A 14,463-nucleotide genomic window follows, 5' to 3' on the forward strand; every position below is an offset into this window, starting at 1 on the left:
TAGCCTGCTAGGCTCCTCTGTCCATGGAGTTTTCCAGGAAAGAATACTGGAGCAGGTTGCCATTTCCTACTCCAGCGGATCTTCCCAACCTAAGGATTGAACCTGCGTCGCCTGTGTCTCCTACATTGGCAGGCAGGTTCTTTACCACTAGTGCCACCTGGAAAGTCCTTAGAAACTCTCAAATTGTCTCCAAAATGTCTAGATTATTTTGTATTTCCATCAGCAATATAAGAGAGTTCCAGTTGTGTTGTATCACCACCAACCCTTAGTACTGTGCATTTCTTTGTTTTAAGTTACTCTGAAAAACTATGAGTGATCTTAGAAACTAGCGCGAAGATACTTTACCTTCAATCTCATAGTGAGTTGAAAGCTCTAGAAGGGTTTTACACATGGAAATGATGGAAATGACATGACTTGGGTTTTTAAATGATTACCCCAGCTGCAGTATGAAGAATGATTTGGAGGGAAGAATATTAACTGTGTGAAGATCTGTTAGGAGAATATCATTTTAGTACAGAGTAACGGGAAGGTACCTGGATTGAAAGAGGGCAGTGAAGATGATGTCACTAGATGTGAGAATTCTTTAGGAGTTGGAATTTATAGAACTCAATGATTGATCAGATATGAGACTTAAGAAAGTGGCACAAGCAACTGGTTGTATAATGATGCCTTTACCAAGATGAGGAAAACTGATAGGGAAAAAGGTTTGGGGAAATAAACTGTATCAGTAGAATTTTGAGATATATGTGAGACAGTGAAATGGAGGTTTCATCTACGTAGTTTGGCATCCAGGTTCTGGAATAGAGGAACACAGTTGAGAGTCAGTGTGCTATACGACATATCTGATGATATGGAGAAAAATGAGATTCCCTAGAGTTATCAGTGACCCGAGAAGAGTAAATAGGCAGACCCGAAAGGAACCTCAGTGATTACAGTTGCACAGAAGACAGACATTCAAAGGAAAGTAGGAGAGAGTGGGTTCAAGAGCTGGAGGGAGAGAGAGAGAGAGAGAGGGTGGGAGAAGGCGGTTCGTCTCAGGTAGTCGTCTTCCAGCTGATGAAGTGAGTGAATGTGCTGAGATGACAGCTGAAGTGCGGGGTGACAAGTGCACATGGATTTTGTAGCATAACAGATATTGGTCAGTGTTGGTGGTGGAGGTCATGACAGTGGTGCTGGTATTCACCTGATAATCCACCTTAAACTGAGATGGGGAGTGAATAGGAGGTGCTGTGCTAAGCTGCTTCTATGGGCTGTAGCCCACCAGGCTTGTCTGACTACAGGATTCTCCAGGCAAAAATATTAGAGTGGGTTGCCATGCCCTTCTCCAGAGGATCTTCCAGACCCAGGGATCAAACCCGTGCCTGTTAGGTCTCCTACATTGACAGGAGGGTTCTTTATCACTAATGCCACCTGGGAAGCTTGAATAGAAGGTGAGGTGGTAAAAAAAGCAAGGGTATACAGATATTTCAGGAATTTTTAGGCTAAGTGATAGAACCATATATAAGAGACGTTTTTTACTGTTTGTTAAGATAAGACAGGTTAGAGTGTACTCTTGAGAAGGATGAAGCAGGGGACGAGGACAGGAGAAACAAGATAATCAGTGGAGAGATGGGCAAAAGGAATGTCCATCCCACCTAGTGTACTTGCTGAAGAGGTTCAGCTAACTTTAATATTCACCTGTTAACAAAGTAGAATGGGGGCTTTTCTAATGAACTCTACCGTAGTAGAGTCCTTATATTTATTTTTCAGCTATTTCTAGGAAACTTACCAAGCAGCAAATGTCAGCACAATTCTTTTGATGTGTGAAAATGCTCTGGCGGTTTAGTCACTTGTCAGTCTCATGTCCAAGTCTTATCCATCTGTCATGGCCCAGTTGAAACTCTCAAATGAAAGACTCTCCCTCCCTAATCTGAATGGTCATAGCATGGTGCTTTTTTTTTTTTCCTCCTTCTCTATTTTGTCATTTGTTCTTGTGTGTATTTACTGTGTGTATGTGTATGTGTATGTATATGTAAATATTCTTCTCCTTAGATGAAAGGAGACAGAGACCATGACTGAAAGGCCTTACGTTCTCCCCAGCACCTAGCCTAGCTGGTTACATTTACTTAGCTTGCTACCTTAAATGCAAGTAAATATGAACATGGGGGAGTGGTTATTAGCAGACAATTAGGAGGAGTTAAGTGAGGAAGCAGAAGATTTTTGTGGCTTGGAATCTGAATTAATTACCTGAGAAATTATGGACCCTGATTATAACCTTTTGTTTTTATGATACCTAATAAAATATGTTTTGAACGTTTCTTGTTCCCTGCTACTAAGGAATCTATTTAGCAATGATCCAACTCCTCTTTGGTGTAATTAATAGTTTACCAACTACTTTCATTTCATTATCCTATTCACACTGAGAGTAAATCAGAGATATAGAGATAGAGACTTCATAGGGGATATATTCCATGTTGCAAAGGAAAAAAACCAAGGTCAGAGAGATAATTAGTTAAAAGTCCCTTTACTAGTAAACACAAGTGCTAAGACCAAAGGCAGGACTCTCCAGTCCTAATCCAGGTTTCTTTCAATGTACTCTGTGGCTTCTAGATTTATTTTTATAAAAATCCAATTGGCCTGATAATTATTTAATACAATTGTAAGGAACAATGTGGTCTGCTTTATTTAAGTGAATTAAAAAGTCACTTATCATAACAATCTCTTGATAAGAGCTAAGATCACCTTTTATGGAAGAAGCTGGGCCTTGTGGCTCAGAGCTTCAGACATAGCCCCTACACCAGAATGAAAAGAAACATACCCTTAGGAATTGTGCTGCTGCTGTGATTTAAATAAGAGAATAGGAGTTACGTATCTGTGGGTAACTAACTGTTAGAGCAACAGTGGCGAGCACTGTTCAAAACAGTGAATAAACCTAGTGTCAGCATTTTGGAGGAAAAAACAGATATTTACCTGTTTTTCTAAGCTTTTGACATTTTTTAAGACTAGTGTCATTCTTATGGACCACAGCCTGTCTAACTCAATGAAACTATGAACGATGCCATGTAGCGCCACCCAAGACGGACAGGTCATGGTGGAGAGCAAACTGTGGAAAATTCTTAAAGAGATGGGAATACCAGACCTGTCTTTTGAGAAATCTGTATGCAGATCAGGAGGCAACAGTTGGAACTGGACATGGAACAACAGACTGGTTCCAAATAGGGAAAGGAGTACATCAAGGCTGTATATTGTCACCCTGCGTATTTAACTTATATGCAGAATGCATCATACAAAATGCCAGGCTGGATTAAGCACACACTGGAATCAAGATTGCCGGGAGAAATATCAATAACCTCAGATATGCGTATGACACCACCCTTATGGCAGAAAGTGAAGAAGAACTAAAGAACCTCTTGATCAAAGTAAAAGAGGAGAATGAAAAAGTTGGCTTAAAGGTCAACATTCAGAAAGCCAAGATCATGGCATCCAGTCCCATCACTTCATGGCAAATAGATGGGCAAACAGTGGAAATAGTGAAAGACTTTATTTTTGGGCCTCCAAAATCACTGCAGATGGTGACTGCAGCCATGAAATTAAAAGATGCTTGCTGCTTGGAAGAAAGCTATGACCAACCTAGACAGCATATTAAAAAGCAGAGACATTACTTTGCCAACAAAGGTCCATCTAGTCAAAGCTATTGTTTTTCCAGTAGTCATGTATGGATGTGAGAGTTGGACTATGAAGAAAGCTGAGCACGGAAGAATTGATGCTTTTGAACTGTGGTGTTGGAGAAGACTCTTGAGAATCCCTTGAACTGCAAGGAGATCCAACCAGTCCATCCTAAAGGAGATCAGTCCTGAATATTCATTGGACGGACTGATGCTAAAGCTGAAACTCCAATACTTTGGCCACCTGATGAGAAGAACTGACTCTGAAAAGACCCTGATTCTGGGAAAGATGGAAGGCAGGAGGAGAAGGGCACAGCAGGGGATGAGATGGTTGGATGGCATCACTGACTCAAGGGACATGAGTTTGAGTAAACTCTGGGAATTGGTGATGGACAGGGACGCCTGGTGTGCTGCAGTCCATGAGGTTTGCAAAGAGCTGGACATGACTGAGTGAACTGAACTGAGCATTATTCTTGATTTAGAATGATAAGTTATACTGTAATGAAAGAACTATTAGTAGAAATAAGGAAGGTCATTATCCTTTAGGGGGACTATGGTCAGCTTTAATTATATTATTGTTAAAGCTTTCATAAATTGAAATAATGTGTATTAAATATATAATCTATAATTTTATGTTAAAGCATTTAATGGGGAAACCACTGACTAAAATTTTTTTTTTTGACTAAAATCTTTATATAATATTATTCCCATTGGCCATAGCTGATTATTAAGCTGGGTAACTTCTGTTGAACAGATTCTTTTTAATTGTACTGACTTAGAGATCCCCAAACTCTAGAATGTATTTTTGTCAGGGAAGTTAAGGCATTACGAACCTATACCTTTAAGAAATTGCAGAAAGGCATAAAGTGTTTTTTCTTCCTCCTTTCTACACTTTTAAATGTTATCTGAATGAATGGCTGCTACTAGGTAAAACATTTCCTTATGTTCTCCTATAAATTGTCTCAGACAGGGTATTTGGGAATTGCTGTACCCTATGGAAAGTAATTGAACTTGGCTGGGTATGGAATCAAAACAATCAGTTGAGATAGCAAATCTGAAACCAGGTGTTCCACAGTTAAATAGCTATGATTCATAGGGAAAAAACCACAGAATCTTAAGGACTATTTTTTTCCTCCAAGGCAGTTGATTCTATCATTCCATGTGGACTGTGGACTCTGGTCTAGCTCTGGTTATCATCTTCATTACAAGTCTCTCTCTCTCTCCCTTTTTTTCTTTAGTGTAATGTAAAATTTATTAAATTGGCGTTCCAGATGAACATCTGAAAATGGTCTCCTTTTATCTCAGGTGAACCTGGCCTTTGTTGAAGCAGCAGACTGCGTTTCAGAACCTGTTAACAGGGAGCCTCCCTCCAGAGAAGCTCAGATACTGACTTTGAAAAACACATCTGAGTTCGATGTACTTGTCATCGGAGGAGGAGCAACAGGAAGTGGCTGTGCCCTGGATGCGGTCACCAGAGGTGAGTCCTGGTGTGGATGGATGGAACGCAGGTAAAGGTTTCATCTTTCCTCCCGATGTAGACACAAACGTGCACTCAGGGCTGGAAAGGCACGTTACTACTGCATTTCTTCATTTTCCATTCTTTGTGAAGCACCTTCTCATTTTTAAAATATAGGTACTTAGACAATTTTAAAATTAAATATAGTTTGTCTTTCACATTGAAATGGGTTTATTTAAAAAGAAAACTTTATATTCCTGTGAATTCATTGATTTGATATTCTGGTTAGTGTTTTTTTACATAATAAAGTACATTTATGTGAAATAAAAATATCTATGTATCATTTAAAATCACATTTATGTCAGTGATTTATCTTTAATAGAAAGATTTGTTAAAATGAATTAATCTATTAAAGTAATTCTTTTTGTTTCTCTATTAAAATCATCTCTTCCAGTGAAATATGGACTACAGTTTGCAAAACTCTAGTTTATGTGTAAAAAATGAAAAAGACCTGCTAACCTGTAGTTCTATCACTCTTTTAGTCAGTTTTAGGAAAGACTTTATGGGAAGTTCTTTCAACATGGCAACAGGATATATAAAGACATAAATTTTAGTAGGGAACACCAGTGGTCTTACATATGGTATATTTAATGATTTGATTCTGTTGCCTGTGGTTATTAGTGTGGGGTTTGGAATCAAAGAAATATGGGTACTTATTCTGGCTCAGGTGCTTTATAAGCTGTATATATGTATGTGCAGACATACACACATGCACACACATACACTTAAGCGAGTTACTTAATTTCGCTACGTTTCTTCATCTTTCAAATAAGAAAAAAATACCTTCTGTTAATGATTGTTGTGAAGATTAAATGCATAATAATGAAGAAGATTTAAAACACGGCTTGCCACACAAAGCAAAAAACAGTAAATTGTAGGCAGTATGATAGCTGACATTTATAACATGAAGGCAAAAGACTTTTAGAACCAATCGTCCCTGAGAGATCATCCTTTGTGGTGTTCTTAGATACAGCACGTTGGGCTGGGTCCTGCTGCAAGGAATTTTGACTCTGAATTATTTTAGATACTATGTAAGATTCAATATTCATTGCAGTTTCATACTCAATGGTGATAATTTGTTACATGAAATAATTTTTATTAGATGAAGTTACTACCACATCCACTCTGGACTTACTTTGTGTATCTGATAGATTTTAGTCTTACATAAATGAAATAAATTTCATGAGATTAGGTACACCTAAGCAAAAAAATATCCTAGAGTTTACTAGGATTGCACAGGACCCTCACTTGAGATTTGATCCATGTAGACATCATAGCCTAGGTCCATTTTGTCACTTCCAGGTAATGGTAAATTCACAATATAAGCCCTGTATCCTATTCTGTTGCCTGGCAGACCCTGATTTTTATATAATTCTGTCTCCATCCATGGTTTATAATTTGAATTAGATTATCCTGGGGCACATTATGTCAGAGGGAAAGAATGGTTGAAGATCCCTTAAGGGATCTGAATTCACCTCTCTCCCCTGGGAGGCCTGGGAGAAAGAGTGGAAAAAAGGGACGCATTCCCTTATCATGGGACATCTTGTCTGGGACTGCCCCAGTTGTCCTGGGACTACCCAGAGGTTAGAAGTTACCAGATGACAATTTTCTGTGTCCAAGGGTGTCATTTTCCCAGTAGGATTCAGAAAAATGTTTCTTCAGGTTGCCACTTATATTCATGCTATGTACTGAAATATATAGCAGTTCGTTTTCTTTCATTTCAAACAAATATTGGCTGAGTATTATGCATGCAATATTCAAGGTACTACATGTGAATACAAAGATGATTGATCCAGGCAGCACACGGAGGTTGCTCCCAGTTCTGTAGTTCTTGTGGGTGAAGACTGAGTTATCCTGTGTGCCTTACAGAAGCTTCGGGGGCACTGTTGTATCTGGATAAAGCAAGCTGCTATTTAGCACAGGTAGAATTTTAATAGGCCAAACTTGCTTGCTGAAAGTGTGCCAATCCGAGGGAACATGCGAAGGAACAATGTGTGTGGGAAACAACTGATGTTTCAGTTGGGAGCACCCAGGCTGTGTAGGGGAGGATATGAGAGAATTGTGGAAAGGCAGGAGTGGACCTGACCTACCGGGGAAAGGCCTTTGGACTTTACTCAACGGGCCACTCTGATACTCTGAAGAGCGTTAGTGTTGAAGAAGGGGTAGGCAATAAGGAAGAAGCATGCATGGGTATAAACTTTTAAGAGATCTAGACATATGACAAAGGACGAAACTTGCTGATGTCACAGGATGTGAATAAGGGAGGCAATATGTCCAAGAATCGTTTTTTCTTTCACTTGTTTAAGATAGGCGCAATTTGAATATTTCTATAGACTCAGAAGGGAACCTTGATATTCAAATAATAGACGGCTGCATGTGGACAAGGTCTTAGAAAACTACAAGGTATGGGCTAAGAAAGATGTATCTTAGCTTTGGCAGGACAGTAAGAAGCATTTCTCAGAGACAGAAACAAAGTGTAAGATAACATGGTAGGAATAGGGGTTGCTTTGCTCTGGTTAGGAAAGGATAGGTGTGCGTGTGTGTGTGTGTTCCCTTATGTGTCAGAGTTGGGGCAGAGAAAATACATGATAGGGTAGAATCCCAAAATGAGAACTGACTGGGTATCAATGATGAGAAGAAAATGAGAAAAGATTCTATGAAGGCAAGAAATTGTTTAAATGGAGACCTAGAACTAGAGGGAGGAAAGGGAAGTTGTAAAGTCAACTTCTCAAAGAATTAGGGTGGGTTGCCAGATCCTGAGTGCAGTAGTAAAAAGGCAGCTATTAATTAAGTCCATTTTGTACCGTACCGCTTTTGAAAAGTCTCACCTATATTTGCTTTTGCGAAATTTTTATATTTATATCTTTTGGAAAACATAGATAAGATCATACTGTAGTCATTACTTTGCAGTGTGTTACTTTCAAATATGTATATGGCATTCATTTTTTAATAATGATTCTTTAAGTTATTTCCAGTGTTTTGTTCTGCTTTTGGTATAATAATATTAGTGAGTCAACCACTAAACCAGTTCTGGGAATATAAAAACTAGTCAGATGTGGCCTTGCCCTTAAGGAATTTATTAGTATTTGTTGAACAAACATTTTTCCTTTGGACGGTAAAGAACATTAACTAGTACATTAGCATTTGATTGTGGGTGATGGTAGTGATGATGATGATGATTTTGAAAAGGTAAGAATTTTCAGAGCCACAATGTTAACAAGATTTTTAAAATACTTATAGATAGTAACAGCTAAGACAATGATGTCATTAAATACCTCCTAACATATCAATTGCTGTCTTTTTAAATAATCAACTGAATGTCTTATTTTATGTGTATGGAGTTGCAATTTATAAAAGTGATGGATAAATCATAGCTTGTGTGTGTGTATGCTTAGTCAGTCAGTCGTGTCTGACTCTGCCACCTCATGGACTGTAACCCTCTTAGGCTTCTCTGTCCATGGGATTCTGCAGACAAGAATACTGGAGTCCAGGTCCAGGTTCGATGCATGAGACAGGGTGCTTGGGGCTGGTACACTGGGATCACCCAGAGGGATGGGATGGGGAGGGAGGTGGGAGGGGGGGTTCAGGATGGGGAACACATGTACACCTGTGGTGAATCCATGTCAATGTATGGGAAAACCACTACAATATTGTAAAGTAATTAGCCTCCAATTAAAATAAATAAATTTATATTAAAAACAAACAAACAAAAAGAATACTGGAGTGGGTTGCCATTTCCTTCTCCAGGGGATCTTCCTGACCCAGGGATTGAACCTGTGTCTCTTGTGTCAGCAAGCGTATTTTTTACCACACTGCCACCTGGGAAGCCCAAATCCATAGTTTATATTTCCTTTATAATGCTGGTAGCCCTCTGAGGGTAGCATTTGTAATTAAAATGTATAGAGATGCTGAAGTCAATCTATATTTATCCTTTTACAACAATTTCTGATCATATCAGTAGCCCTCTGAAGTGTGAAATGATTGTGGGCATTTGGTTAATGAATTGTGCATTGTTGCTGTTCATTCATGGAATTTGCTCTTTTATTATATTTGATGCTTCACTTAACAACAAATTTTGCTTTCTCTGCATTTGATATGTTTTTACCAAATTATTCCTGATTGTATCCATTAATCTTTAGTCACATTTGACAAAAATAAATTACTGTGATCTTTTAAAGTTACCAGTAATAATTAGATTTTTCAGGACATCAAAGTTTTGGGGGAACTGCTAGATGTTAAAGGGCTTGTATAAAAATGTTTGCACAAGGTTTTTGATGAAATACTGTGCCCAAATGAGATTTTGTTAATGAATAAACAAAGACCATAGAAGGAAGGGAAAAAATCTTGAGGTTTTCATAATGAACATTTATTTGCATTGTTACCATCTGCATTTTCTTGGGAATCAATTTTCATTCATTTCATTTGGGAATATTATTTGATAAACATAATATGCACAATTCTCCTCACGTTCTTGGGCAGGTCTCTAGGATCGATAGAAATTGCTTCTCTGTTTAACACCTCTGTGGCCAGTCCCTGAACAAGAGCACAACCTAGAAGCATGGGGATACAAGCTGCCAAAAGAGAGCTGGAATGATGAGAATCTGATATAGTCACCCCCTCAGAGGACTTCAAGATGTTTCTTTTTCAGCTCTTTTTGTTCTTTTATGTGACTACCTATATGTATCAGGGATCAACTAGTACCGTTCTGGTTTAAAATTTTGTTTGTAAACGTAACTTTTATGACTTCAATTCAGATTCCAGAAAATACTGCCCTTGCTAGAAGAAAACATTAATTGTAGTTCTCCTGTTTAAAAATGTATATGTACTTCTAGCTTATGAATGGTGCCTGGCTAATAATTCCTGAATTCTCAGTACAGCTCCTTCAAGTCTAAGAGTATAGGATAGCGAGTAAGGACAAAGGCTATGAGATTAGAACAGAGTGGAATCAGTCAGCTTCATCATTTACTAGCTCCATGAACTTCAATTAAGTGTCTTGACCTATGTGGACAGCCTGAAGGTTCTCAGACATAATGGAGGATAACAACACTCCTCTGCATAAATAAAGATTTGTGAAAAGCGGGAGGTATGAGCATTGCAGTTAAAAAAAGATGCACATAGGGAGAGCCATGGAAGATACTGCGTTTTGGGAATTACAAACCTGCACCCCTTCACCCTCTTCCACCACCGCCCTATTTTAGGACAGTAGAATTGCAGCAGATAAAAGTTTGCTGTTTCCTGGACATTGCTAATTAGACTAGGTTGCAATTGCTACTAATCTGGAAATTTGATGTAATTCAGTGATTACATTAGAGTGACTGTCTTTGTCAGGAGTGGGGTGGGGAGGATTAGAGAAACTGTACCAGAGGTATTTGGAAAAATTAGACTTTGAGATTTACTACATTAATTTTGAAAAGGAATTATGATAAAGGAGATAGAGCTCTGTCAATATTGAAGTGTATTCTAAAGCTACTTTAAATAAAATAGCTTGCAAAAAAAATAAGAAAGACCAGTGGAACAAAAGTTAAGAGGCTAGAAATAGATCTGAATACATAAAATTTAGGATATGTTAAAGACAGCATTTCATATTTGTAATTATTGGTTATTTAATAAGTGTTGTTGAAGTGTGCACTTTCTGAAATTTATGCTTACATTTACATATATATTTATGTATATTTATATTCTATTTATCATGCTCTCTGTGAACCAAGGATTTAACAGTAAAACACCACAAACCTATTAGAAGAAATTTTTTAAAAATGGAGTAAGAAAGAATGTTTTTAAGCATGACATCAGTGAAACCATTTTCTTTTGGAAAATCCTGTTTAAACTTGATTTCATAAAAGTTAAAATTTATCCATATAAATTTAATATATGTTATATTAAATGTAATATATATTAATATAAATGTAATTTATATATTATATTAAATGTAAATATGTTTAATAATAATATAATGTACTATTTTTACACTTCCCTGGTGGCTCAGATGGTAAAGAATCTGCCTGCAATGCAGGAGATCTGGGTTCAGTCTCTGGGTTAGGAAGATCCCCTGGAGGAGGGCATGGTAACCCATTCCAGTATTCTTGCCTGGAGAATCCCATGGACAGAGGAGCCTGTCAGGCTACAGTCCATGGGGTTATAAAGAGTCAGACCCCACTGAGTGACTAAGCACAGCAATATATTATATATATATAATAAATATAATAAGCACCTGTGCAATGAAAAATACCATAACAGAATTTGTTTTATATTATTTTTAGCTTTTCTGTATCCTTTTGTTTTAGTATGTCTATGATACAATACAAATAGCAGGATTTTTCTTTACTTTTTTTAGTGTTTGATAGAATCTATGTTTCAGTAGATATGTTTGGCCCATCTCCATTGATTTGAAGGCCATGTTTAGTTTGTATTTTTCACCTTACATCTTTCTTTTGTTTTGTTTTATTTTTCTCCATTTCCTTCTTTCCTTCCTCCTTTTTAAATCAGATTTGTATTGTTTCCATACATTAAACTCTACAGATATAGTTACTGCCCCCTTCAAGTCCCCCCAGAGACTTTTCCCAGAACCAAATCAAGGCTTCGGCCCTGTTATGATCTTAGACATCTTGCAGACCGTCTCCCAGCTACCTGTGGTGCCCTGGGCAGCTCTCCCCTCCAGGCTGGGTCCCTCTTCCTGCCTCCCGGGCGTGTCCCAGTAGATGGTCCACAGCACCAGGCAGTGGTCAGCAGCCCCTTCTTCAGTCCTGGCGTTCCAGCACTGGTCTGCCTTCTTTCTCTCTCCCTACCTCTTGCCTTTCAGGAACTGAAATCTTGGTTACTTGTGTCAGTTTCTAGACCCAGATTCCACCAAGACAGAGGCTTGGATCTAACTACTCCACTCTGGGTTTCACTACATCTGTGGTTCATGAGGTGTTTATTTTTGAGGCAACCATGCCTTAAACATATGCGTGTGTGTGTACATACATATATGTATATATACACATACATGTAAAAAAATATATATGTAAAATTTTCTCCATGTTTGGAGAAGAGTTTAAAGCTAAACTTACAGTGCCATATTGATCAAAATTTTACTTATAGCAGTATTTATTAGCAAAATGAGTGTAGTTTGGTTTAATAAATTGGGTCCATTCAGTTATCCAGAGAGGTTTATAAGTGTTTACAGGGAAATGGCTAAAATGTATTGTAAATTGAAAAATAAGTTGTGCAAAATGAGTTTGTTAATTTGTTTTTGAAGCAAATACACAGGTTTACAAGCATAGGAAGTTTTTTGTAGAATATATGGGACGTTTTTAATAGTTAAAATTAGTTATGTCTGGATTTTGTAAATAGGAAACCAGCAGTGTATTATTCTCTCTTTTCATAATTTTATATTGTTTGGATAGTCCTTCTCTCTTTGAACATTGGCTGGTTTTATGATTAGTGAGTAAAAAGAGAAAGCAACATCAGCAACTTCCTTATTCCCCTGAAATTGTATCGCTATTGTTGTTGAGTTGCTAAGTCACATCTTGTCCTTTGTGACCCCATGGACTGCAGCATGCCAGGCTCCTCTGTCCTCCACTATCTCCCAGAGTTTGCTCAAATTCATGTCCATTGAGTCAGTGATGCTATCTAACCATTTATGTATAACTGTATAACTATAATTAATGTTATAGCTTAATACATTTTTGTGCCTCCATCATCAAGTGTGTGTGTGTGTGTGTGTGTGTGTGTGTTTGTGCATGTGTGTGTAAGGAGCACAAAGTATGTTAATGACATGTTCTAACTTAACAAATATCTTCATTAATGGTGTATCTGTTTCTAATATAAAAATAGAAATAGGTATAATAACCAATCCAATTTATATAGCTCTGTATAATGTTAGCATTTACTGTTAGAAAACACTAGGCTTAAAGCATAGAATCCTGATCATGAAGATTAACAAGCCAGGATTGCTTTACAGCTTTACAGAAGTGTTATTTTTTAGAGGAATTTATCCTTCATATAAAATATGCAGCCTTTGGGTTGGTCACTTTTCTTATTAATTCCAACAGCTTTCTGAAATCCAAAATAAGTGCCCAAAGCTTTTCTAAAGAAAGATAAACTTCCTTTTCCTTAAATGACATCATTTTTCCTTCATGGAGCATGTGGCTTTAATAACTATGTTTATGGTACTAATGTACAGAGTGTCTGTACTTTTTGATTTGTGTGTTATTACCTGGGTGCCTCTGATAGTTATTTCATAGCTATTACACTGCTCCTTTTATATAAAAACAGTTAAATAATGCCATATCTGAAAACTTACTATAATGAAATAAAGATGCAGAGAGTTTAAATGAAAATATAATCTTGCAGTACTGTAGTATTGAAGGTAGGAAATAACCCAAGTGTTCAGAAATAGGGAACTGAATAAATAAATCATTGTAAATATTTAATGTATTACTATTCACACGTTAGAAATGAAATTATAGAAAAATATGTATTGACATGGAGAGATGTTTACAATAAACAATGTTAAATGAAAAAAATGGAATGTATTATACAATTCTATTTTGATAAAAATGTGCATATGTGATTATATACATGCACAGAAAATGTGAACATTTAAACACCCAAATGTCAACTGTGGTTATCTCTGAATGGTGTGATTACAGGAGAGTTTTATTTTGTTCTCTTTACTTCTCTGCATTTATTATATTGAGCATGTTTGCATGCATAATAAGATAATCAGTAAAAGGTATTAAAATATACTTCTGTTCTGTTTCGTGTTGTGAAAGTTAAATGTCGTACCGTTCTTCCCCTTAGATGGTAATCATCCCTCTAAATTCATCCAACTCTCTTGATCCATGAATTGGTTTAGTTGGAGGTGCCTAGTAGCTAGACATTCTCACTCAGAGAAGAAAAGGCAAATCTGTAATGAGCTGTGTTTAATTCGTATCCCTGGCCATACCTTGAAGATACAATTTTAACTTCAGAGATGGGTAAAGATGACTGAAAAGTAGATTTCAAGTTCACTTTTTTCTGCTGTAACTAAGCTTGTTATTCCACGTAAGAGTTTCAAAGTAATCTCACTCCAAATATTAATACTTTACCACTACCATGAAATTCATGTGAATACCTACTTAGAGCAATCAATTATAAAAACAAAAAATTGAATAATCATACCACTCCCAAATGTTCGGGTTCATCTCAGCAGTGATAGAATATATTGGTTTCCATAAAAAGCAACTTCTGGAAAGAGACAAGAAATAAGCTATTCCTCATAAAATCTTGAACAAGTTTAGTGAATTATTGTAAATGTACAGAGGCCAGCCCTTCACTGCT

The 14,463-nt window shown here is 37.1% G+C and overlaps 1 protein-coding gene across 5 annotated transcripts in view; it reads left to right on the forward strand.

The window, feature by feature from the left end:
* The window catches only part of GPD2 (glycerol-3-phosphate dehydrogenase 2), a 226,390-nt gene that overhangs the window by 131,731 nt on the left and 80,196 nt on the right, over nt 1-14,463 (forward strand). For all 5 annotated transcript variants that reach the window (XM_043488118.1, XM_043488117.1, XM_043488116.1 and 2 more), the window contains one exon: nt 4,950-5,121. In XM_043488118.1, the coding sequence (XP_043344053.1) occupies nt 4,950-5,121 (172 nt within the window). The remainder of the gene's footprint in view (nt 1-4,949; nt 5,122-14,463) is intronic.

This window comes from Cervus canadensis, chromosome 15 (genome assembly GCF_019320065.1).
Source record: "Cervus canadensis isolate Bull #8, Minnesota chromosome 15, ASM1932006v1, whole genome shotgun sequence".
NCBI lineage: Eukaryota > Metazoa > Chordata > Mammalia > Artiodactyla > Cervidae > Cervus > Cervus canadensis.